General features: G+C 35.7%; 1 protein-coding gene across 1 annotated transcript in view; it reads left to right on the forward strand.

Annotated features, from left to right (window-relative positions):
• Nucleotides 1-2,641: 2,641 nt before the first annotated feature.
• The window catches only part of Prp19 (pre-mRNA processing factor 19), a 34,790-nt gene continuing 10,246 nt past the window's right edge, over nt 2,642-27,185 (forward strand). The window contains exons 1-11 of the mRNA XM_089245232.1: nt 2,642-2,831; nt 6,909-7,058; nt 9,672-9,748; nt 10,181-10,238; nt 10,760-10,843; nt 12,659-12,720; nt 13,037-13,114; nt 14,560-14,676; nt 15,718-15,903; nt 21,160-21,385; nt 23,896-24,152. Coding sequence (XP_089101358.1) covers nt 2,813-2,831; nt 6,909-7,058; nt 9,672-9,748; nt 10,181-10,238; nt 10,760-10,843; nt 12,659-12,720; nt 13,037-13,114; nt 14,560-14,676; nt 15,718-15,903; nt 21,160-21,385; nt 23,896-24,152 — 1,314 coding nt within the window. The 5' untranslated portion in view covers nt 2,642-2,812. The remainder of the gene's footprint in view (nt 2,832-6,908; nt 7,059-9,671; nt 9,749-10,180; nt 10,239-10,759; nt 10,844-12,658; nt 12,721-13,036; nt 13,115-14,559; nt 14,677-15,717; nt 15,904-21,159; nt 21,386-23,895; nt 24,153-27,185) is intronic.

Here is a 27,185-nt window from a genome sequence, read left to right on the forward strand (position 1 = left end):
CTCTGAAAAAGTCAAAAGAAGCATTATTTTGGACCTTTTTTTGGGTAAAAGTTTTTTCGGCGTCTTGATTTATTTGCGATCTGTCCAGCCCTGCAATAGAGGGCCCACAACAGGAGAAATCCTACTACACCACACTACAGATGTTTCTAGTGCATAGATGTCAAACTAGTGTTCCGCCGAACCCTAGAGTTTCGTGAGAGCTTTTTTTGGGGGTTCTGCGGAATCAAACTTCACGGAACCCTTGAAAATCCCAGAACCAGAAGAGCTTAAAAAAGAAAAAAATTCTTGTCACCGATATCTAATACTGTATGTTCTTTGTTTTAAATCTTGGCAAAATGGTGTTATTCTAACAAAATTCAGCTCATTTGGATGACTGAACAACTTCTCCTGAAAACTACTACTACTACTAAACCATACACGTACCTCGTCCATATTTCTCTGCAAAACTTCTAATGAATTGGTACATGTTGGATACACGTGTCCGTGTTGTGAACCTAACGTGAAGCTTGTTTCTGTGTAATGCTTGCATAGTGCTGCCATCTGCCACGTATTTTTCAAACTATTAGTGACGTGTAATGTTTGAAGATTTTATCGTTGTAGGCCTGTTGCTCTCTGCGGCGAGACTTTTTAATGGGGAGATGATCAGCTTGAGTTCGCATCTCGAAGTTGGGAACCACACAAAACCAACTTCAACTGACCACCACTGTGGCGACGGTGGGGTTCTCTCTCGAAAACTGCAGAATAACGAAATAAATTCGAGGTTGAGTTTGAATTGCAATTTTTCTTCTTCAAATTATTTTGTTCAATGTTAAAATCTGCTGTATTTTTATTTTTTTATTTTTTTAACCAGGAACTGCTTCTAACTCCATGCGACGGTAAGACGCCATGTATATGTTACACATTTCCCGTTTCCCCTGGAAATTATTAGGGTGATGAAATGACCCATATTTTACGGGACATGGCCTCTTTCTCTTCTTTGTTTTGCTGCTCGAGTATGTGAGGCGTAGAACAAAACAATACAATTGTTTTCGACGCTTACCTCTCCGCTGCAATATGTGTTCGGCCTAAAACTCGGAAAAACGATTGTTTTTTATTTTATTTTTTTATTTATTGTTCGCAAGGAATGGGTTTCTTGAACCCCAGAACTTTCTTGAACTTTACGGGACACCTTGTATATTAGAAAAAAATATATTCAAAATTTCTTTGGTTTCCGTCGAGGGGGGGGGGGAGATTAGGTAGAATCGACCTTTGAAGGAGGCACAAGGAATTTCTTCCAGAGAAATGTTTAGGTACCAACTTTCAAAAAGCAATTAAATTGACAGAAATTAATTAAAATAGCATATAAAAGGTATTTTCTCTTTCGATATTTTAACTACCGTATTTTAACGTGTATACGGAATGCCACAGTGGTGGTCGGCTGAAGTTGGCTTTCTGCGGTTCCCAACTTCGAGATGCGACAGGAGTATAATGTTAGAAGTATTCAATCATTACACTTCACTCACAATTTGAAATATAGATGACAGCGCTGAAAAAAATGGACGCAACACAATAGACAGGACCGCAACCAGATACGTTGTCAACCGCGCAACCACGCATTTCCGTGCCCCCATGTAATATAGAAGTATTGGTTGAAGAGTGAATTTGGCTTCCCCTCTAGTCCAGAGCACCCGACCCACTTGTTCTCTCCTAGCACACTGTCAGATACACACACTTTGTTTCAGACTCTGTCGCGAAGTTGAACTGAAATAGATCTCTCGGCAACGGCATAAGTCTAGTGACAAAGTCATGGCGTTAATTCATTTAGGCACCGGAGCCTTCAGCCCCACACCCACAGTAATTAATGAATGTGCAATGCAACGTACCCTTGCCCCTCCTACGTTTGGGCTTGAATCCCGAACATATGGAACGTCTAGAAACTTTCAGGGCCCCCCCCCCTCCAATGCCGGACCGTCTTAAGAGCATCATGGGCCCCCTGGCCAAGTGATTTTTCTGAGGCCCTACCAGGCAAATTCTTGCAAATTTCAACCAGATCTCATTTTTGTGAGGCCCCTTTTATCTTGAGGTGCCCGGGAATATATATAAGGTGCCTTAAGACGGCACTGCCCCAATGTTTTCTTCATGTCAATTTTCTCATGTATGCATAACATAATTTATAAATTATTGGATTAAGGAAAACCACCTCTCTCTCTCTCTCTATTGTTGCCAGTGGGAAGGACATTTACCAGCACGTAAGGAAAGCAAAGCTAATGTATCTCGTGGTATGTTAGTTAACGTACCTAGCCGGATTTCAAGCGGACCAGTGTTCGATCTACGGCAGACACAGCGAACTTTTATTTCCAGTTCATATTAGAAATCCAGAAAGCCTCTTTCTTCTAATGTAAATTGACCTTCGTTCACGATTATAGTAAAGATTATAGACTCGAGTAAGCTTCGTTGACAAAAAACACACTTTGCTTCCCATAAAAAACCGTGAATCCGTCGTTTTTCAGAGATCAGAGCAGAAGTGTCCTGCAAAGTATGGGTCATATGGTCACACTAAGTTCTTAGACGAAAACTGCGTTTTCATATCAGTCAAGGCACAGTATAGTTGAGTGACTAGGGAATAACGAATCCAATTTTTTATGAATTTCCTTGTCAGAAGTATATCATTCTCACGTAAACTACTGATGGCCGAAGAGCGTGGATCCGTATTATAAAACGCCGGTTATTTCTTTGGTAACATCGGATTAATTAATTGAGCGTTAATTAATTAATTTCAAGCGAGTGAATCGTTGTTTACTTGTCATCGCGTCCACCATTGATCTGTGGCAAAATGTCCATGTCCTGCGCGAGTGAGTATCGCCATCATCGTTATTATTAGAGTAGCATCAACATTCGTGCATTGCTTTGTTCTTGAATTTTATACACATTTTATTAATAGGTGTACAAAGAGAGTGTTTCTCGAAATCCGCAGTTATAAGAGAAACCATAACAGTAAATTATTTCAATTGGGGCTCTTGTATGTTATAGTGTTATTGAAATGATTGTTATTTTTATTAATCGAGTGCTTATTTCACAAAATCACTATATAATGCATGAGAATCAAGTGAAAATCAGTTGCCCTCGTGAGCGCCAAGACCGGGCTGCAAACTGACGCGTAACGTAGGAAAATTTTAAAAATAAAAAACTTTTTTTTTTACCGCTCACCTATTTTTTTTTTCTCTCATTCTACTTTCTCCACGACAGAGTAATAATCCACCGCTAAAATTCCGTAAGTGGGGTTGCGCCAAATTTGACAATGTTTTTTGTCACCAAGTTATTACCTTGGCTATTTCAAAATTTTCCATTGGCGAGTCAACGCGCTATCCTTATCTATTTTAGCGCCATTTTCAAAGCGTTGTTGGTTAATTTTCCATAACCGTGGTCACCGCCAACTTGGAGAATTTTTTTCACGCCAAGCAATCGCCGATCAATTCAAGATGGCTAACAACAAACACATATAGTTGCACGAAAAATTCAGTTTATTACATGAAATCAATCTAATATGCAGTAATGTGGGATAATCAAAATACACTGCTGGCCACCCAAATTGCAACACCAAGAAAGACGAGATATCGCAACAATATTTATTTTGTAGATAACATGTTGACAAAGCATCAAATGATTAAATTTATAGACTTCTGTGAAGTGTGGTTCCTGCCAAAATCAGTAGCCAGAGTAGCTGCCATTGTTGGAGATCACTGCTGCCACACGCCTCGGCATTGATTCAAAGAGACTTTGGATGTGTTCTTGGGGTACAGCAGACCAAGCAGCTTCCACACGTTGCCAAAGTTGATCTGGTGTGGCAGCTGGGGATGTAATCTGGGTCAATCGTTGAGCAACCATGGACCACATGTTTTCTATCGGCGAAAGATCCGGAGAGCGAGCTGGCCAGGGAAGCAATTCAATCTGGCGATTGACAAAGAACCTTTGGACAATGCGTGCCACGTGTGGTCGCGCATTATCCTGTTGAAATATGGCTGTGGGCAAGCCTTGAAGGTAAGGAAGGACAACTGGCTCCAACACCTCGGAGATGTAGCGCTGGCTTTTTAAAGTACCGGCAATGCGTACTAGAGGAGTGCGAGAGTGATATCCAATACTGCCCCATACCATAATACCCGGTGCAGGACCAGTGTGGCGGTGCATAACGCAGCTGTTCAGCATCCTCTCTCCACGGTGTCTCCAGACTAGAATCCGACCATCGTGGTGTTGCAGACAGAAGCGTGACTCGTCAGTAAAGACAATTTCATTCCATTGTGCCGTCCACATCCTTCTTTCATCGCACCATTGGCGGCGGAGACGTCTGTGGTTCTGTGTCAAGGGTAGACGAAGCAATGGACGTCTTGCGGACAGACCACTCTCCTGTAAACGGCATCGAATGGTGCGCGCAGACACTGGATGATGCGTTACAGACTGAATGTGCTGTGCTATGGTTCGTGATGTGGCTGAGCGATCCGTCACTGCCATACGCACAATACGCCTGTCATCACGTGAAGTGGTGCACTGAGGTGGATGCAATCGAACACGTCAGTCCGTCGTACCCTCCTGCATCCAACGATCACATATCCGCATTACAGTTGTTTGGTTTCGTCCAACACGACTACCGATTTCCCTGAAAGATAATCCACAATCTCGGTAGGCCACTATCCTTCCTCTGTCGAACTCGGATACTTGATCAAAAGATGATCGCTGTTTTCTACGCGGCATAATTGATCGTTTTTTTGAAAAAACCACAAGAAAAACATAATTGCCGTACTTCAAATCGTCGAAATCTCCAAGCCTTAAATAGCGCTTTGAAGTGGCGCCACAGGTGCGTGTGATGTGCGTCTGCGCTGACATTCTAATCATTTGCATATCTCACCTCCGCTAATGCATGTTGTAAATTTCATATTATTTGCATGCTTCCTTCAGGGTGTTGCATTTACTGTGGCCAGCAGTGTATGTGGGAAAACCACAAAATTATGCACAAAAAATTAAACAAATATGCTGTTAATTAATGTGGTTTGATAAAGGCAAATCTGCCAACTCTCCAGACTTATGCGGGAGACTCCGAATTTTTCATCCTTCCTCCCGCTCTCCAGATTTTGGCAGAGAATTAGATTTTATGCGAGCTCTCACGTTGTCGTGACGTCAATGACTGCTGTCCTCGTTAGGGAAAACACCCATAGAGGATAGCCGTGGTCATTTCCATCGATCATCCGTAAAAAAAAGTCTTGATGACCGCATTTAAGCAACTAGCAAAGACTGACTTTGTTTACGTAGCATTTATCAGGGGCATAACCTTGGTTGCCGAAATTCCTGTATAATTGTTATTGTATTCCATTAACAGCAGTGCGGTAAACACAAGTTTTTTCGTCAGCAGCTTTGTATTTTGAGGTCTTTTAAATTGTTTCCTCCGATTGAATATGTCTTCAGAAAGAAAATGTAAAGCTTTTAAGAGTTCATATATCCAAGATTATTATCAATCACTGAAAGCATCCACGAAAGAACACACTTATGTTATATGAACAGTATGTAGATGTGATTTCTCTATTCTGCATGGAAAGACTGACATGGAATTATATTTTGCTCCGGAGCAATGCAGAACCCGCCTTGGGAGGGGAGGGGGAAGGAATGGAACTTTTCTTAAAATTGACTTTAAAAATTTTTCGAATTTTTGTTTTTGATTGATTCTATCAGTGTCGGTGGGGGGGGGGGGGGTACCCCCTCGGGAAAATCTCCGGATGTATGGATTACAAAAGTTGGCACGTCTGTAAAGGGTTACCAAAACTAGTAAACACTATCGGCTATAGAGGTTTCCAATTTTGACACAGAAAAAAGTTGACACATTGGCACTGACTACACTCATGGAAAATTAACCGTGTTGTTATTATCGCCAGCATCTATTGTTCTCATTCAGCATCATGCATCCTCTGCTTGTTAATTTTTAAATTTTTTTGTGAATAATGCAAAGAAGACAAGGTCTTTTTTTTAGTTCAATGGTAAAAGTACGAGTGATTTGGGGTCCTTTCTGAACCAAGTCCTGTCAGCCCTGCTTTGGTTGAAAATACTCTGGATTTTCAACCAAAACAAACTGGATTTATATAACCTTAGCTAAGAAATAAGAAGTTTTTAGGTGAAAATAAATGAGTTTATATTCACCCGGCAAAAATCCAACCATGGTTAAAACACGTACTGTGTGTGTGTGTAATGAAATTAGAAAATTTTGACAGTCATCCTCAGATTCCAATTTAGCAATTAGGTATACAAAATTTGATACCAATTTATCAAACCATTTTGTCAAGCCCTGGTTACTTAACATAAGAAAATTCAAGCATTTACCATCTTCACTTAAAAATATTTAAGACTGGTGGCAACATTTAGTACAACATCAGCGAGTAAGCATGCATTGTGGCGCCCCCCATAATGTTCAGAGAGTCTTCAAAGGAAGGAATTTCAGCAGCTGGGCAAGATACCTATCTGTCACCCTGTGAGTTGACAAGGTTTGACTGAATCCCCAAATCGTAAATATTATTGCTATTTTGTTAATCTTCCTGACACAATACATAAATATTAATTGGACAGCTTTTATATAAAAAGAACCAATCACCATTAAATCAAAACTGAGAAAAAGTCATTTAAAGTTACTTCGATTCAGTTATCTCTTCAGTTTGATAGTTGGTTCAAAATGCACTCAGACAGCATCACAGCCTATGTCATTTGATTCTATTTAGATAAAAAATCTCACCTCTTTTAATAGTTCAGATGTTGGTATATCTCCAAAATGTTAAAAATGGCTCCTGGTTCCTTTTATATAAAAGCTGTCCAAATTTGCCAAAAATTCAAAGAGAATTTGCACTCTTCTCTTACACCGATTTTTGCCTATTGATGTTTATCTTTTGTTTTTGCAGTTTCGAATGAAGTGCCAGAGCATCCTGTGTTGTCTCCGATATCAGGAAGTATTTTTGAGAAGCGTCTCATAGTCAAATACATTCAAGAGAATGGAACTGATCCGATAAATGGGAAAGAATTGACCGAAGAGGAATTGATTGAAATCAAAGGTTGGTGTCTGTAATCATATCATGCTGATAGTTAATTCTTGATAACAATTGATTTCTTTGTACAAATCCAGTGAAACGGCTTTTATTCACCATCCTAAAATAACGTTACATTATGGTGTCCAAAAAATTTATTGAATAGAGTAAATGTGTATTCAAGGAAAAATTAAGTTAAAACTAAAAAAAAAGTATGGATCAATTCCTAATATACTCAACTGGTGCTGATATAGATGGCACTACCATACTTTCTGCCATTATTTCTCAACATTTTGTTTTTATTGCTTTTGTGCCATGTTTTTTTCTGTCATGCTTTTCTTTGGCATCAAAAAATATTTTGTTTGCTTCATTTTATTTATTCCCACATGCTTTTTGGATTTATTACTTTGTTTACTGATTTGAGACACATTTTATCATTGACAGGCACACAACACAAAGTTAGGCTTTTTCAAAATGGTGACTTCTTGTATTTAACACACTTTTTTATAAATTTTTAAATTTGTGATTCCACTTTATATTCAGGGCCATATAAGATGCTTTCCAAAAAACGAGCAGCAATTTGATCACTTTCTTTCAGATAAGTCTGGAAAATGCTGGCTAATTGAGCTAAAGATGTATAAATTTTTTACAGGGTGGGCAACGTCACCGGTATCAGATAGTTAATTATAAATGTACATTTTAAAATTTTTCGACATATAAAGAGTCTAAAGAACAGATAATACAGTGAAACCTGTGTAAGATGGACACTGTATGAGATGGAAGCCTGTCTTAAGTGGAACACATATATAGCCTAGTGAATAATTAATGCTTTTTCAATATTAGGAAACTTTTAAGACAAAAACTGTCTAATGCTGAAACGGAAGGCATATTTAGACTTATTTGTGGATGCAAAACCTGTTAAAACGAAAAGAATTTGTGTTCAAGTTTTTGTTCTTTGGATGGGAGGAAAGTTATGTCGTTCTGATCCTCCTTTTGTTAGGCAAACTCTTTCACATCCTACAAAAACAATGAATGCTTATTATCTGTCTGAACTTGTTCTGGACGTCAGGCTTGAGAGGAAGCAGATTTACTATTCAAAATTTAGTAAAATCTTATTTAGCATTTCATTTATGATGGAAATGGTGACTTCCTATTTCTTGGAAAAAGTTTGATAATTTCGGGAGAGTAATACGTGAGGAAGACAGACTTATTGTTCACAATTTAGCAATACTGTATTTTGGCTACTGCAAAGATTTTCATTCAAGGTAGAGATGACCACCAGCAACAAGAAACGTATATTGAATTTGAACACAAAAGTGGAGTTTGTAAAGGAGTAAAAAAGAAAAATTTAAGTGTTACAGAAATGTAGAATCTTTCTTTCACAAATGTTATTGGGGCCGTTGATCTCATTATCACTGTTTGTTTATGCAATTTCTCAATTTTTATTTTAAATACAGTGAAACCTCGCTACAATGATAATCGATATAACAATATCCTTTACTATGGTAAATCTCTATAATGATATTTTTAGGAAATTTTTGAAACCGTTATATAAAACTTTATTTTTTTTAATATTTTGCTCAAAATTGTTTTGAATTTAATTTTAAATTTGCCACTTGTTTTCCTCCTTCTGAAGGCATCTGATAAGATCAATATTTTGCACTACTACTTTTCTACTTTTGAGTTCACAAGAGGGGGTGTGTCAGGTTATTGTCCATTAATAGCAGTGCTTCGTGCTACAACTGCTTTTTGGCCATATGAGCTCTAACTTGAGGCACAAAAATGTTTGGTCCATCCGAGCATTTTTTTTTTTTGTATAATAGTTCATAGACAAATGTGTTCATATTTATATTTTTGAAGGCATATAATTTTTTGGATTTACTAATGACAAGCAGGGGTAATCTATGATTGCCTGTGGTATTTGCACAGACCATAGCAGTGATCCGATCTTTTTGGACCTTAAAACCTGCGGCTGTTTTTCCCATATTTTATTTTTTAGACGGATAATAGAAACTGATGGTTAAGCAAGTGGTGGGTGACTGTTAATCGAAGTGTTACTGTACATGCAATCAATGTGTGTATTTTCAACTGGAATTTTTTAATATTCAAAAGCAATATTTGAGGTTTTTTGATATGACGGTTTGAACTGTCAAAAACCTTACAACCCTGTCTGCTGGATAACCTTAGTAAATAGTGCTAAACTGGGTCCAGTGATAAAAAAAATTGGCAAATAATGGTAATTTAGGTGGTAACGGTGATGGGAATTTAGGGAGTAAAGTCTATGTCCGATTTTACGAACCACATGTTATACATCTGGTCTCAAGCAATATACCATTGCTTTGAATGTCTTTCCCTTTTACAAACTTATTGTTCAAGTCTGTACGCTTCATAAAAACAATTGTTGACTGTATTACTATTTTGGGAGTATGACTCATGCATATTGCTCTAGTAAATCCCATAAACTGTAGGATGATTTGGATGTAAATATTTGGTTTGAAAATCCTGGAGTGGCACAAAAAGTGATTTATTTAATTAGTTGCTCCTTTTTATTTAGATTTGTCACATTATATTAAATAGGATTCATTTTATCTGATCAATGTTATTGATGTAAAAGGAGTAAAAAAATTTTTGTTTTCACAGTTCCTCCAATAGTGAAACCTCGACCTCCATCTGCAACGAGCATACCAGCTATCTTGAAATCTTTACAAGATGAATGGGTAAGTTTGTGTACACTGAAATGTGAATGTTTCAAAATATTAACCCTGTATACAGAGTATTTTAAGAGTCTTGATCAGTTTTGAACAAATAATTTAAGAAAAATAGAAACTACCAAAGATTTCAGACTTGTGCAAATTCTAAAATTTGAAAAATAGTTTGAAGGTATATTTTCTAAGTCAGTAGGTGTTGCTACTTATCCTTGGATCAGTAGATTTGTAATGTCAACCACACAGGAAAAAGCTCGGTGTGTTATATGATTTTTCAAACAAATTTTTTATGATAAATTTAAAGGTGAAAAATGTCTTTAACTATCCTAAGGATTTGTTTTTTTTTTCCTCTGACTGAGAAGGAAACTATGTTGCTTGATGTTGGATTATTATTTTGCTGTCAAAATGTTGGAATGTATAATTATTTTAAATTATATTTTTTAGGATGCTGTCATGTTACATAGCTTTACATTGCGCCAACAGCTTCAAACAGCGCGACAAGGTATGTTTTTTATTTTTTGTCAAGTAAATTTTATTGATGCTGTAGTATGTTGAATAAACTTTTTTCTTTCGTATTGTATAGAGTTGTTACCTTTGATTGAATATTTTTAAAAACTGTGTTTTTCCCGTGTTGTTTTTGTTCCAGCTGGTTGTTTCCAGTGCCTCTTTGAAAAACACTGCTTCAGGCAAATTGTTATTAGAATGTCCTTACTGAGAGACTTGTACATGCTCAATAACTCTTCTATACTTAAAAAATGTTTGGGGGGAAGACAGTGGGGGGAAAATTAATTTTTTGAATAAGTAGCAAGATTGAAAATTCAACTTTATAGCTATATGAGCTATGGCTCTATTAGAGAAAAATTGCAGAATTTATTTTCTAATTTGGTATCACATGCTGTATGTTGGTGGTATTATGTACTGCATAATTTTTATTGCCTGTTTCTTTTAATGAGAATAAACTCAGTTTGATTTTGAATCTCATTTCTTTCTGCTTTGATAATACATTTTTTTTCTGTTTTCCAGAGTTGTCTCATGCTTTATATCAACATGATGCAGCTTGTCGTGTCATTGCACGTCTCACAAAGGAAGTAACAGCTGCCAGAGAAGGTAAAACTTAAAAAATACATGTTTTTTTTCATCTTTAATGATTTTTTATGTTCTGTACTGTGGAAAGTTGAGGCACTGAATGTTTTTTTGTAAATAAACAGATTCAATAGCTCTCACCTCTTATGCGTAATGGATGAACTTTTGTAATGCTCTTGGTTTTAACATTCGTTTTTTAACTTCAAAGAGTTTGGTTTTCTTACAAACATTCAAACAGTATGGTAATTGTAACCCCTTGACATCTGGTTCACAGTGTTATAGGATTTCAAATTTTCAATTGGGCATTAATGTTTTGTGTTATTCTTAAACATATTCCTCAGTTTAATAATGCAGGTCTATATCTAATGCGCTCAATAAATTGTCAACGAATAAGGCAAATACCAGGAAATACTAAAAAAATTTCGAATGTATTTTGACACGCTATGGGTGTCATCTTCAGAGAATAAGAGTATCGGGCTCACCGAGTTTCCCACTTAGATTGAGTACTAAATCTTCTATCTCGGTTGCTGAATGGAGTGGAAAAAAACTATATGTCTGTTCATGTCAAACGTCGTGGCAAATTGCCTGCATGTAAGTCTTTTGCAACAATCTGATTGGCTGCTTCCGAAATGGAGCTATCCGATTGGTCTAATTTCTAATTTAAATTCCCTAGCTAATTTTCTTTAAATTCCCTCTCATAATGAATTTAAGCCATGGCGATGTGTGATCGGTTGTGTTGATTTATTGTTGTTTACTAATTTATTTTTGAAGTCTCGGATGTATGTGCCTTCATAGAATTCTAAATTAGCTGTGGATTTCACTTTGTAAAAAAAGTCTCGCTTCCTGAAATTTGGATCTATGGCCCTCTTGCCAGCAGTGATGGTCGATTTTTCACATTCTTATCTCTAAATTGTTATTCTTATCACTATATCTAATGACTTCAATCTAATGCATAAATGGACTGTAATAAGTGTTAAACCCCCTACTTTGATCACTTTCTTCAAATTAATCCTCTCCTTTCTCCTCCTTCCCCCCCCCCCCCCCCCACTGAACGAAAACCAATTATTCACCAAAATATTTGTTTTATTTTAAGGAGCATAGTATCATTTACTTACTTTCTAATTTTTCTGATTGCATAAGAAATCAAATGTATCAGTAAAATATAGATATTAAAGAGTACTGTATAATTTTCCTTGATAATAATTCATATTGTATTGCTAATTGCAGTCTGACTTCTATATTAAGTTTATCACTTTAACGTCACCCAGTTTATAATTTCAGTCCTAGCTTGCGTGTTTGCCAAATTATTATGTCTATTAAATGACCCTACTCAAACCATTTTTTATTTGGTTTCCTGAGGTGATAGTATGTATCTATCAAGGTCTAAGAACACTCATGTTCTTGATTTGTTTAGCCATTTTAAATTGTGAAATTCTATCTGAAAGGTGTTGCATCACTATATAAATGTCTATTACATTGCATTCAGCATATATGTTCAGTAATAATAGAGTAATTGTCGATGTGTGTACAAGTGCTTTAATGAGATGCATTTTAAGATGGAAATATATTTAATAATAATAATATAATAATAATAACGTGATCAGCACGTATTCCCAAGAGATCATTACGATCTGTCCAGGGAATTTTTTAGTGTTAGTAGACATCCATGCCCGACCCGGGATTCGAACCCAGACCTGCACAGTCAGAAGCTAGCTCCCTAACCATTGGACTGCCAGGCGGCAATATTATATTTTCCAAACTGTATTAAATTCTTGAACTCTATCTGAAATATTTTGCCTAAATGATCATTGTTTTACCCATGCTGTTTTTGTGTTTCAGCTTTGGCAACACTGAAGCCTCAAGCTGGTATTGCTGCTGCACCACCGGGAGTACAACAACCTGTAAGTGTAATTTGGTATTGAATCAAGTCCATTCTGTTTTTTTAGCATTATTTCGACTTTATTATTTACTTTATACCATTATTTATTTAATCATTGTAACAAAAAATTTACTGTAAAAACATTTTTATAAATTTTAATAAAAATGGTTTTTTTTAGTTAAATTTTTTCTGTTAAAGAAGACAAGTTGTATAAAATTAGGCATTCTCTGACAAAAAAAAGTTCATGTATATTGAATTTCTTAAAATCTTATTATATTTTCTAAAGATATTTTCATTGTTTTTATTTTTTCACTTTTATATCTTATTTTCCCTGCTAGCAATATGGTGCAGAAGCTGCTGGTATTGCTGATCAACCAATGGATGAAGCTGGCATGACACCCGAAGTCATTCAAAAGGTACTATCAAGAAGCTATCTTATATTTTCTTCTGGGTCTTTTTTCCCCTCCCTTTCTTCATTTATGTTGTAAATACAGTAGAACCTCATTATAACAGCTAAAGATTATCCATTTGTATAAAAGTCTGATTTATAACAAATAATTCTTATAGAGGTGTAACACGCCAGTGTTTATTATATATCTAATAAAAAAACAGCAACCTTGCAACATAGGTTGAATTAAATTGAAAAAGATGTGTACGTATGCACTGCATTAATCTTATATTTTATTTTCTGCCAGGCGGTATGAGTCATACAGTGCATCCATGTTTAAACACAACACAATGATAGATGTTTGATCGCTTAAGTGTTCTCATATAAAAAATAAGCAGGATTGTTCCAATTTTCTATGTCTGTTATAAAATGGCATATGTTATAATGAGGTTCTATTGTATGTTGTTCTGTCATGTTTAAATGGCTAGATATTTAGTATTTTTCCATATTTACAATAGTGCATTTAAAATATTTTCTATATACAACTGTATTCAAGATCAAACAATAGCTTTCAAGTTGCAGGTAATTGTCACAAATGTAGTACAGTAGAAGCTCCAAAATAAAAATAATCTGGACAATTATCTTTCACTAATTTATTTTCTTTTGTCAGATTATCAATTGCATATACCATTGTAACCAACCATTTTTCTACCTGATAAATACATTTTTGTGTTAAAAAAATGTTTGTTCTATATACAGAACCCCTAGATGCGTGACATGAAATTCATTTAAAACTTGATTGGCTCGACATCATTACTATTGCTCCTATTCCCCACAACAAAAATTTGTTATGCAGACAGTTCATTTCTCTTCACGAAATAATTTTGGAATTACAAATTATTTAGTTCCTCCATAGGATAACCTTTCAACACTGAATTTAACATTCTAAAAGGTGCTTATCACTCAGTCATGTTTGTCTGTGTTTGTGTGCCCTCCTGTTCAAAATAAATCTACCTCAGTATTGCGGTTTTGCTTAAGGTTAATTGTTGGAATTGCCACACATCTTTTATTGACCTTTGTTTTTCTGCTACTTAATGTTAACACGGGTTTTAAATTAAATCCTATGAAAACATTAGGAGTATTTTTTTCTTTAAAGCCTTTAGAACGTTAAAAGTTAGTTTAAAGAGTTTCGGATAATTTTTAGATGCTGAGTATTTAAAAAAAATTGGATTTTTTTTCCTTTGTTGTTGAATTCGTTATTCTTTAACAAATGATGAATTTCAAACACGAAAGGGTTTAAAAAGTAGCAAAAATAATTGATCATGATAATTTCGGTTGTCTTTTCTTTTTCACGGTTATTTTTAAATAATGGTTTTTAATTTTTTCTAACATGAAAAAATTCTATAAAATGATGTGTACAAATGGTATGTAGAAAAGACTGATATTCATATGCTAAATTTTAATTTTCCTCAGATTCAAGATAAATCAACTCTTTTGACAACAGAAAGGAAGAAAAGGGGCAAGTCTGTGCCTGAAGAGTTGGCCAAACAAGATGAAATTCGTAATTTCAAGACTCTTGCCTCGCATCCGGTATTAACTAGTTCCATTGGTCTTCATGAGATTTTTATTATTTTATTTCTAAATAACTGTCAAAATTCTTTCACGGTTAATGAATTTTAAAATATATCTAAGAATCTTTTGGCAGGTCTATTCACTTTTTGTGAATCACACTGTAGTCCCATAATAACTACCTGCACTAGCAGTTAGAAGAGTGAAGGTGGGTGCGTTTGATGAAAGACTTGTAGAAGTGGAGAGTGTTGTACGAATGAAAAGAGAACTGCCATAAGATACTTCAGAATGATGTGAAACGTGGGTGAGGGAGAGATTGCATTAACTAATGAACAAAGGAGGGTTTAGTAAATTCATTTTTATGAAAAATCTTTTAAAATGCCAGTGCTCTTTTTTTTTTTAATTCTCATGCTTGTTCTTTGTAAAATTTCACTGGCATATTTTCTTTAATGTAAAACATTGGTTTGATATAGAAAGATGAAGACCAATGAAATTCGCTTAAAATTAAAAAATGAATGAATACTTGAAACAGCTGTCTGGTGTTTATTTTTGTATTATGAGCGAGCATCGTTGGCTCTCTTAAAAAAGTATGGTAGACTCAATAATCTGTCTGTGTGCTAATCTGGCCCATCCAGTGATCTTGGGGCGGGTTTTCTTCCAGTTTGAAGAGGAAACATGTTACACCATATCTGTATACAGAAGTTTATGTACTTTAAGTAGGCTTTTTCCAATTAACTTTCATTAATATCCGGCGATTTCCATAATCCGGCACACACTGGTCTGACATGTGCCTGATTAGTGAGATTCTACTGTTTTTCTATTGTGTTGGTTTCATGATTTGTAGGTGCTTCTTTACCAAGAAGAGAAACCTGAAAAAATGTCACTTACACTACTTAATGGTTTGCAGCCGAAACCAACTTACGATAGTGATATTTTCAAAAAGTGATATAAACATGTAATTCTTTGTGTGTATAGTTTTGTTTAATATGGATACCTTAATATTTTGTTTATTCCATTCTTACTGACTTTTTAATTTTTAGTTTTATTTCATGTGTATTTCAGGGATTGCACAGTGCCAGTGTACCAGGTATTTTGTCCATGGATGTTTGTCCCAGTGACACCAGCAAGATTTTGACTGGTGGTAATGACAAAAATGCCACTATTTTCAACAAAGACACTGAACAAGTCATAACAATATTGAAAGGCCATACAAAGAAAGTTACATCAGTTATCTACCACCCTGAAGAAGTAAGACACCATGTTTTCTCAATTTCATTTCTTGTGTGTGACATATTTTTGTTCCCTTCATCTCAATTCATTTTTCCTCCAAAAAACAGGTGCACAACTGTATCATACATAATTAATTATAAATCTTTCTCCTTTTTACAATAAAATTTATTTTTTCTTCCCCCATGCAGAAATTCACTAAACGTGGAAACGTATTCTGGAGAGGAAAAAAAAAAGAGGTTATTCTAGTTAGATTTTTCTTATGCGCTTGCGAGTATAGAATTACTTACACAAACTAGCATTAGCGAATCAATACCAATTGAGACACTGTGGTATATGAATATTGGGGGGACATCTATATTATTGAATATTTGTCATTTAGAGTAGGTACACGGGGTGCAAGAGCTGCACCGAAACGGTTCTCTTGCTACATGGTGCGCCAAGTGGCCGAATCCCTGTGCATTTGCGCCAATTCTTATTTCTGGTTCGCGGAGGTACCACTAATGCACTGTAGTGCGTCAAATACCGAGAATTTAGGAAAAAGAAGCATGAAAATTTTGTTCATGGGACCCGTTCTTTCCAAGACACGGAAAAAAATATGTAGGGAGACTTTAATTTTTTTTCCACTTCCCACCATCTACCACAATCGCGTTATATTGTGACCTTGGAAAGTAGTTCTACTACCTTGAAGTATAAAGTCCTATACTGTTATTGGTTAACCGGCGGGCTATCAAAGTCCCTGAATGAATATGCAGAATTTTCCGATTTCGGAGACCGTTTTTTCTCCTGCAGGGGATATACTGAAAATAACGGTAATTTCGCGGCTGCCAACCTAGTGTTCAAAAATGGCATACATCGAAAAGAGGATTGGTTTACTCGTTTAAATTACCGATATTTTTCGAAGATCATTGGAAAAAAATGGGATCTGTTAAAACTCCAGCTAAAATATTCATAGTTTTGTCATCTAGTCACTATGCTGTCGTGTGATTATCGTCGGCAGTTGCCGATCGTGGCAATTCACATTGCGAAAATCCGGATTTGGTGAACACAGGGGTGGCTCGAGGAAAACGATTTCTACCCATGCAGAATCTGTTTTTGGCGCTACTGACAGCGGGTTTTTTTTTTTGGTAAACAAAGTTTTTTTTCACCCTTTCAATTCCATTTGGCACCCCTCCTGGGACGACGGCTAATATGGCCGCACGGTCCTCCACTGCATTGGTATTGGTGTTGGAGGGGCATGGCATGCTTTTAACAATAGTCAAAGGAAGGAGTTTGTACTAGGAGCATGTGCTCATTTTACATAACTTCTGTGAGATACCTTTTTTTATATTAATGTCCTACCTTTCCAAAACATGTTGTTGGAGGGAATGAAACGTTTGCACTCCCCAGGGGTGGAAACTCTGCGCCAATTGCGCCGCACTGCGCCAAAACTAATATCTTGCGCCATCCTGGTCCAATAGTGTATTTTCGCATTTTTCTGCGCCAAATAGCGAATTTTGCTTCAGTATGCCCGGAATTTCGGAAAGGACGCCAAAAAAAATTTGTTCCTGATAGCCACGAAACGTTTCTTTATGAGAGAGAAGAGCGTGTTTCATTTTCATTCCACTTTACTTAAACTATCGGCCCCTGATCAGGCTTTCCATCGCGAAACCCCGGTATTGTCCGTGATCATGGAACTGAAGATGGCTTGCAATGCCTTTCAGCTTTAAAGTGCAAATTCGAGTGTGTCCATTTAAAAAAAAAAAAGTCGTCACTGGAAGCAGCAGAAATTACTGTAGTCAATTGTCATTGTGTTAAATCCCGATGTTTCGTGAAAAAAATTTTCATTCCGGGAGTAAAAAGCGCATGTCCGCCGAATTACGAATGTTAGTTTAGAAACTTTGCCGAATAACGAGCGTTGAATCGCTAATTTTGCCGAATAACGAGCGTTAAATCTCTAATTTTGCCGAATAACGAGCGTTAAATCGCTAATTTTGCAGAATAACGAGCGTTAAATTGCTAATTTTGCAGAATAACGAGCGTTAAATCGTCAATATCGCCAAATAACGAGCGTTAAATCGTCAATATCGCCAAATAGCGAGCGTTAAATCGTCAATCTTGCCAAATAGTGAGTGTCAGATCGCCAATCTCGCCAGATAATGAGTACTGAATCGCCAAACATCGAGTTGATTGTTCCGAAATTCTCTCCCATTTTGCAACAATTTCTTTCCAAGTATAAAAAAATTAAAAACTTATAAAATTTTTTTAGCTCATTTGAAGTGCTGCTGTTCAAGGCAGCAAATAGTGCCCACAGTAAGCAAAAATCATCTTAAATAGACGGATGCAAAAAATTTTACGATAGCCGCTCTTTCAAACAAGGTGTCAAAAGCCTAAAACACAAAAATCAAGCTGACGAAAAGATGTTTGATGATAAAAGACAGTGCAGTTTTATTTTGAAAAGGGTTGAGGGTTAACGAAAATATTCTTGTTAATTTCACTGTTCCAATTTATAAATATCTGCTCCGAATCTCATATTTTGCTGCTCCAAATCCTGAATTTGCTGCTCCAAAACTGCTCCAAATCCTGAATTCGCTGCTCCAAAACTGCTCCAAATCCTGAATTTGCTGCTCCAAAACTGCTCCAAATCCTGAATTTTGCTGCTCCAAAGCTGCTCCGAAATGGGCTTAGTCACTTCCCACCCCTGACTCCCTCTCGTGCATTGCTGGGATGGTAAATTACTCCCTCACATATTGCTGGGATGTTGCTCAACTTTGTATCACCAACAAAACTATTAATTATGTGTGATGAATGGGTTGCACTACAATGCAAATAATTACAAGAAGTGAAATCAGTTCAGAGAATAGATGGAGATGGATTGGGCAGACATATTCAAACTTTGTAACCTTGAAAGCAGCCCAAAGTTCAAAATTTTGCCAGTTTTGGTGAAGGCTTTTTTATCTTTAGCACATGGTAACGCAGACAGTGAAAGAGAGTTCATTGTTAACAAATAAATAAATGTCTGTTCGAACATTGAAAAATCTGTCCATCCAATGGTTTAATGGAATAAGACATATAAAATCTTATGTTCAAGGGCATGAAATATTTGAAAAAAATTGTCATTGAGATGCTGAACTTCTGAAAGTAACTCGCGATTCGTAATATATTAACATGCTATTAGGTTGAGAAATTGTTTAAGTAAATAAGGTATTTATATTTTTCTCGTTTTTTGCATTTTGCTTTTAAATTTAATAATTCCTTTAAATTTTGTGAGAAGCTAATTTTTTTTCACGGAAACCCTTATTATATTCTGCACACACTTTTTTTATATATCAGGATGAATAAGATTTTGGTGTTCACGCAGCAGAAATTCTTGTTGCCTAGGTTTTTAGTATGCATGTTGCTTAATTTGAAAAGAGTCTCATAATTTTTATTCGTCATTTCAGTAATGCATGTTTTAGTAGTGACAGATAAGATAATTCAGAAAAAATTTAAATGGACTTTAATTTGTGAAGGAAATTTATTTAGAATTATTTGTTTCAACCATTTTTGGCAAAACTTTTGGCATTTCACAGAAAAATTACTCCTTATATTGCAGATATAGTTCGTTTTTAGTTCTGCTCCATTTTCAAAATTTCTGCTCCAAAAATGAAATTTGCTGCTTCGAAATAGATGAGGGGCACTTGCACCCTTGTAGGTAGCAATTTTTGGCTGAGGAACAAGTATTGTTCTAATTTTCTTCTTATAAAACAAGCTTTGCTTTTTTTTAACGATAGATTTTAATCTGGCAGTCGAGTGGTTAGGGAACTAGCTTCTCACTGTGCAGGTCTGGGTTCGAATCCCGGTTCGGGCATGGATGTCTACTAACCTAACACTAACAAATTCCCTGGACGGATCATGCTGATCCCTTGGGAATACGTGAAGATCACGTTATTTTAAAAAAAAAAAGAACTTCTTACATTGTGAATTGTTTATATAACTTTGCAGGTAAAACTGTTACATCTGAGCCATGTATACTCAAGCACCCCAGTATTTTTGACATGTGTCCGAGCATGCCAGAATTTATTCAAAATCAGAATTTTTTTACATGAAGCTAAGCATCAGCACCCACAAGTCTAAAACACTTCAGACACCCCAGAATTTAATTCCCTCCACTTAAACTGAGCTTTTAGATTCTAGCACCATGCCTAAATCAGTGGTGTGCAATGAAACGTGTATCAAATAAAAAAATGCAAAATGAAAAAATAACTTTTAAATGAATTTAATTTTTCATCTAGTCAAAAAGAACTGTTGGGTATAATATAATGGACTAACTGTATGATGTCAAATAAACTGCTAGCGAGCTATATAATGATGATGATTACCGTAGGTGTAAACTTGTGTCCGATTCATGAGCCTAAGCCCATTCAATATTTGCTACCATTTTTATAATACCTATAGAAATATTGGGTTTGGGCCCTCCCAGTATTTTAAATATCTTCACGCCTTTGCAAGTTGTGCTTGATCCTATTTGTAATTTAATAATGCACTAGTCAGATTCAAATTCTCTCTCTATGTAGAATTATTCTAATATATAATCCCCTCAAGCAAAGACGAACAGTGAAAAACGGTTTTTATCTACTCGCGCAATAATTTCCTAGGGTAACTTCTTTATGTTAAATCGGCGCATACACTTGTCAAATGAAAGAATGGTGTTTTGTATTTCTTCCATTATTACATCAGAAAAATCTAATGGGTTAACCGTATTTCCTAGTTCCATGAGCAAATATGGGGGGGGGGGGGGATAATTTTTGTCATTTAAATCAACCCACAAATGCTGGCCAAACAATGTTTCAGGCTATGTGCCAAACTTTAGTGCTGGTTTTCTCTTTTGCTGGCTATATGCACAGAAAATTAAGGCAAACCAGATGTTGTCATGTGTACCAGTGTGGTGCGGTGGCAAGATATTCATCTACCACCATGAAAGTTGCTGTCAAGTCAGCAGGCTCGAGGAAGAATAAATCTTTTGTCTACCAAACTTGAGACAACCGAACTCCTTTGGTAATAAATTGCAGTGTAGTAATATGGCTGGAGTTGGTGTGTGCTGAAGTAGATGTCATGATAAGCGAGAAAACAGCTGTTTTGATGACAAGGTAAACGATTAAAAAAACATTTTTAATAAGCTCAAACAATTTCACCGATTTGTTCTAAAATCATAGTTCGGATTGTGTTGATTCCTTATCTACAAAGTATCTATGCTGATGTTACACTGTATATGTGTGATTTATTTTTTATAAAATTTTAATTACTTTTGAAACTTAGGATACTGTGATCACAGCATCTCCAGATTCTATGATTAGGATTTGGCATGTGCCAACATCACAGACAATTCAAGCCATCAGAGCTCATGAGGGAGCCGTTACTGGTCTAAGTCTTCATGCTACCGGAGATTATTTGCTTAGTACTTCTACTGACGAGCATTGGGCATTTTCTGATCTGCGAACTGGCAGAGTCTTGACTAAAGTTGGAGATACATCTACACCTCATAGTAAGTGTTTGAAGAAGAAAAACCACTGGAAAGAAAAAAAGGAAGTTTTTGTACCTTTCAGGTTGAAATTCATGTTTATAAAAGTTATAAATATATAGTAAAATCTCATACAACTCAATTCCTTATCATACCAGCAATTCCATTTCAATTAATTTCACTCAATGTTTTAATATAGTAGAACCTCAATTATATTCATGGTAATGATAAAGGAAGAATACTACACTTACTCAAAAACCACAGTAAATCCAAGAGAAATGTAAAAAAATAACAATAACAGCAATTAAAAAATAGTTTGCATAATTGATGTATAGTGAAACCCGTAGTTTAATGATAGTCATGGAACCAGCAAAAATCATTGTTCAATTGAGAATGCTTATAAAGGTAACTACAAATTTAACCCAAATGTGTATATTTTTTAGCATCTCTTGATTTTTTTTTATGGATATAACTAAAATTTGGTCAACATAAAACATGATTTCAACCTTTTTTCAGCCGCCAAGAATGTTTTATTTTTTGCTGTTTTGAAATCCAAGATATTGAATGTGATACTGAGCAAACAAAAAACAGCATCTGATTATTGACTGTGCTCATCGCATATGTGTTAATGCATGAATTCACTATAATTTTCACTTTTTAATGCATTTTAGCTGACACCCTACAGGTCCAGTTTAGAGTTTTAACAGAACAGTTTTTGGGTTTTTTCCCAATTTTTTGATGAATGGTGACCAGAGCAGAATTTGTGACTGCTAGGCCATTCATTATTTTATTTTATTTTTTTAAATTGAAGCTTCCTGTTTTTTTAAGATATACAAGAATAGAATAGTAAGACCTGGAATAAGGTTTTCAAATTCCTGACATTTTCAAGCCATATCATATGTAGGTCTGCCTACTCTCTGCAGAGAGCTGGAAAAAGAAACCCATGAAAAACATGGATGACAAATATAACTAAAGCAAACAATATATAAGGGCATATATCAGGGTAACAAATTAGTTATTACGAATAAATAGTGCACCGCCAATAAAAGTATTATGGTTATCTTATTCTAAGTATGGATAGCTTCTAGATTTGTTCCAATATGTTTAATCATACTTCTTTTTAAACATATCAATTGTGTTCGATTTCACGACCCCCCTAGGGAAAAACTCCCTGGAATTGGAACAGGACCACCACAACCTGGAATTGTCCCGTACTAAACGATTCTGGTGTCCCCCCTTGCTGTAGCAGTTGATTGATTGCTTATTAATAACTCGTGGTGCATTCTATCCACCCCGTTGAAAATTTTTAACATTTCAATCTTATCCCCCTACACCTACATTCATCCAATGTGAACATATTTAAGAAATCAAGTCTAGCTTCATAGCTCAAGCCGTGTGTGCCAACAAAAGCATGCGTAGCTTTTCTCTGTATACATATATATATTTTTTTGTGAATACATTGAAACTTAATCATGTTATTGGCTGTTTTTCACAATCATAAACAAAAGAAAATTTAATAATTGAAGTAAGTATAGCCAAATGACCGGTTAAAACTGTGTGTGCTCCATATTTCCTAAAACTTACTTCAGTGATGCTATTCAAAGTACTTAATCCTGTAGTAAGGATGGGGGGGGGGGGACTTGTTAAATAACTAAGATTCTCAAAAAGCTCTGATTGTATTGGAATGTTCTAAGTTGTCCCGCAAATTTTCAGGTCTAAAATGAATTTCCCCCCTTTTGGATTTATCCTCAATTTTGTAACAGCCTAATGGCCGTCATAAAAAAAAAAAGGGTTGTTACACTGAGCTGATAAAAGTGAAGACTTGTTATTTCAATATATAACTAACAAAACTTTTCAAAATGTATATTGTATGAACATTATAGTTAATAAACCCTTCTAGTAACAACAGTAAATTATGATTGCATGCATGACTATGAAATGAAGTAATTTTTTTATAAATCAGTTTCTTTCATTTCTTTCGCATTCAGTGGAAGAAACCTATTTCTTCTGGCTAGTTTTTCCTCGGAAAAACTTTCCAACCCTGGTTCTCAAACAAAAAGCTTGTGCATTGGTGGTCCCAGTGCTGTCTTACGCATGGGCCTACCTGAAGCCTTACAGGGCGGCAAATGAGAACTGGTTGAAATTCTCGAGAATTTTCTAAGTAGGGCCTTGGAAAAATCAGTTGGCCCATGGGTCCACGATGCTCTTAAGACAGCTTTAGGTGTTCCTTATTCACTCAACTCATTTATATCGTATGAGGAGCTGTAGTTGTGTAAGGTGGCAACTCAGATACTATTCAAATATGTCATGAATGGGTTAAGTGTATTTGTTTTATTAGCAAAATAAGTCTATTTTTCAACATTTGTTGTTTTGATGTAAGTCTGACTAATGTTAATTTATTTTTAATATTTGAAATATGTAGAAACTGATTTCTAAAGCATTTTTGATTGAATTCCATGACAATATATTTTATACATTTAATATTTTTTCCTCCTAACATGCCGATTTCTTGATTTTATTATTATTATTTGCAGCATTGACAACTGCTCAATTTCATCCTGATGGTTTGATTTTCGGAACTGGCACATCAGACTCCTTGATCAAGATTTGGGATTTGAAAGAACGTGCCAATGTTGCTAATTTCCCTGGGCATTCTGGTCCAATATCTTCTATTGCTTTCTCTGAGAATGGCTACTATTTAGCTACAGCTGCGGACGATTCTGTTGTGAAGCTTTGGGATTTGCGACGACTCAAGAACTTCAAGACAATCACTCTAGATGAAAATTATGAGGTATATTTATGTGAATATAGTACTCTCTCTCTCTCTCTCTCTCGATAGCAAATGAAATTAACCTCAAAAATATTATGAACAAGAGGTTTTTAAAAATCAATACTTAATAATCAACAGAAAACAAGAACTTATCTTCATCTAAATTTTTTTTGCTTCCCAACAAAGACATTTGTCAGCACACATTTTGAAAGAATAAAAAATAATACTTTCCTAAAATTAAATTTCCACTTAGGGGCTGTTCAAGTATTATGTCATCATCGATAAGGGGGGGGGGTTCCGATTTGCAGACTTTTGATGGGGGGGGGGGTTGGATAACGCTTACGTCATCAACCACCCTTTATGAAAATATGAAATATTTTCATAAAGGGAATTTTCAAAATATGAAATATTTTCTTACTGGGTGCCCAAAAAACGAGAAAAACTTTCCGATAATTTGTGGGCAAACACTTGAAGTGACATTCCCCCCAATTGATAAGTGTCCTACAGAGCCACTTTAGTGATCTCTAAATTTTTCGCAGATCCAAGTGATCTGAAAATGTGTCCGGGCTGCTTAAGTGCTCTGGAACTGTGCCACGCATCACTCAACTGATCCGTAATTATATGCCGCGGATCACTTAAATAATCTGAGAATGTGCTGTGGGTAACATGAGTGATGTAGAACCACATTGGGGGCCACTTAAGTGCTCTAAAACTACGTCACATGTCACTCAAGGGATCTCTAAATCACGGATCGCTTAAGTGTTCTGGAAATGTGTCCCAGGTCATTTAAATGATCTGAAAATGTGCCAAGGGCCGCTTAAATGTTCTGGAATTGTACCATGGGACAATTAAGTTATCTGTAGATGTGCCGCTTAGTTAATTTTTTTACAAAATTAGGTATGAGAAGGGCAGGCTGCATCAGATAACCCCAAAGGACCATATTTGGTCCAAGTGCCTTTATGCGATTTATCATTGTATGGCTTAGAGTAGTGGTTCTCAACCGGGCGCCCTAGGATATTCCAGGGGGTCCACGGATGAAAATCTCGCAAAAGGGGAGCCACGGCTACTGATACGGGGGCCACGAAGAGAGAGAGGAGAGAAAAAAGTTTGTAAAATTAAATTTTTTTTAGTCAATCTGACTAAAAAAATTTAATTTCAAACAAAATGCATAGAGAATATATTTTTCGCAATTTTTTTCCTATTCAAGTAACATTAACATGAGGAAGGAAATAAAAAAAATGGTTTGTGTAATCTCGGTGGTTTTACGACTTGGGGGGTGACAGTAGGCCCTGACACAAACTATAGAAGAGGTTTAAGCAAAATGGAGTAACTGTGTAAAGACAGAAAATTGTGTGTGTTCGAATACTTTTCATTCAAAGAGGGCTACCATAAAGAAAGCAAAGATTTGTTGACCATTCACTGAAATTCTTTTGAGTGCTGGTAGTAAATGTAATCCAAGGAGCAGATGGGTGAAAAATGAAAGCTTGTAAGAAAAACCCCCATCGTTTTCATGCAATTACAGACGAATAGCCATCTAGTTTAGCACAAGGCTATCTTTAGCCGGCACTGAGTGGTCTGATGGGGAATATATTTATAAAAATCTAACTGGGGTATTTTTTTATGAATTTTGTGGGGGTGCCAATCCATTGCTTCTACTAAAAAGAAGTAAAGTCGAATCCAGTTATAACAAACTCCAAGAGACCAAATCATACATGAGGAAAAATACTCGCGAAATTTGATTTTTTAAAACTCTACATTGCTCTATAACTTAAGAAACTGTAATTTTATGCCATTCCTTTCAAATTAACAAGAAAAACATAATTTTAACCATATTTTAAACTATCTTAACGTCATTTGGTTTGCAGATTGGTTTCTATAAGCAATCCAAGCAGATAATATATTGGGACTTCCTCTAAAATTGACACCACATCTTCAATTTTTTTTAAATCGATACTTTAATGCTTCCTATTAATTTCCCTACTACATAAGTCTGCTGCTGGCCTCCTACTGGCCTGCAACATAACAAATAATTTCAATGCAATTTTCCTATCCTGCAAGAACAATGCTGAGGACATTGGAAAAAAAATTCTAAAAGGGCGTATATGACCACATTTAAAGCAATTTAAATCCGTTGATTTGATACTCACTGCGTCTGCTGATTTCTCAGAAAAGTGCTATAAATTTTCACGTAGGTCTTCACTTTGAAATGTCCATAACCCGCTCAATGCGTTTCTTTGCATGTGTCAACCTAAAATTTATGGTTTTTAGTGTTGATAATACGCATGCAAAACCAATTCAGCGACGCGTTTTCACAATCTGCAAAAACTGCATGGATTTGATAGTTGGAAATGTCTAAATGCCAAAGATTTGGAGTTCAAGTCAAATTGAAAATGCCAAATAATTTGAATTGTGCTTCATATAAATGAAATATTTTAATATTGAAAGCTATATATATAGAGATTAATCGGGACTGTAGTCAAATGTCTCTTAACTGTGAAATAAATTTTGTCATAAAACCGAGAATGGGGCGCGAATCCCCTTGCGCACAAATGGAATTTCAAGGCATTTACTCACAACCGAGTCCCTCTTGGCCATTTTTCTTCAAACCCTTTCTTCCTTTTGTTTCCTTCCTAAATTTATAAAAGTAAAAAGGACATAATCATTACAAAAAGGACTGTTTTCAGATCAAATTGCCGAAGTTCAATTACTTTAGTGCAAAAATGTCAGATTTTTGGGGGGGGGATACAGTCAACCCCCATTGTAATGCACTCCAGGAGACCGGAGAAATCACTTTGTAATAACGAAATTTCGTGTTACAAAGGAATTCCAGATTTTTATATTGTTCCTATGTAAACTTATTCGGGAGATTAGAAAAGTTTTCGTTAAAACGATATTTTTTTCGTTATAGCGGTATTCGTTAAAACGAGAGTAGACTGTATTTCGTCTCAAACTATTATTTTACGTGTATATGCAGGCTGCATGGGTAACAGGGCGTATGGCACTTTACTGGCGAGCCATTAGTCTTAGAGACATACCCAACTAGAAAAAGTATCC

This window comes from Pholcus phalangioides, unplaced genomic scaffold (assembly GCF_987345545.1).
Source record: "Pholcus phalangioides strain wild (caught in Gottingen) unplaced genomic scaffold, Ppha-v1.0 ptg000015l_1, whole genome shotgun sequence".
Lineage (NCBI taxonomy): Eukaryota > Metazoa > Arthropoda > Arachnida > Araneae > Pholcidae > Pholcus > Pholcus phalangioides.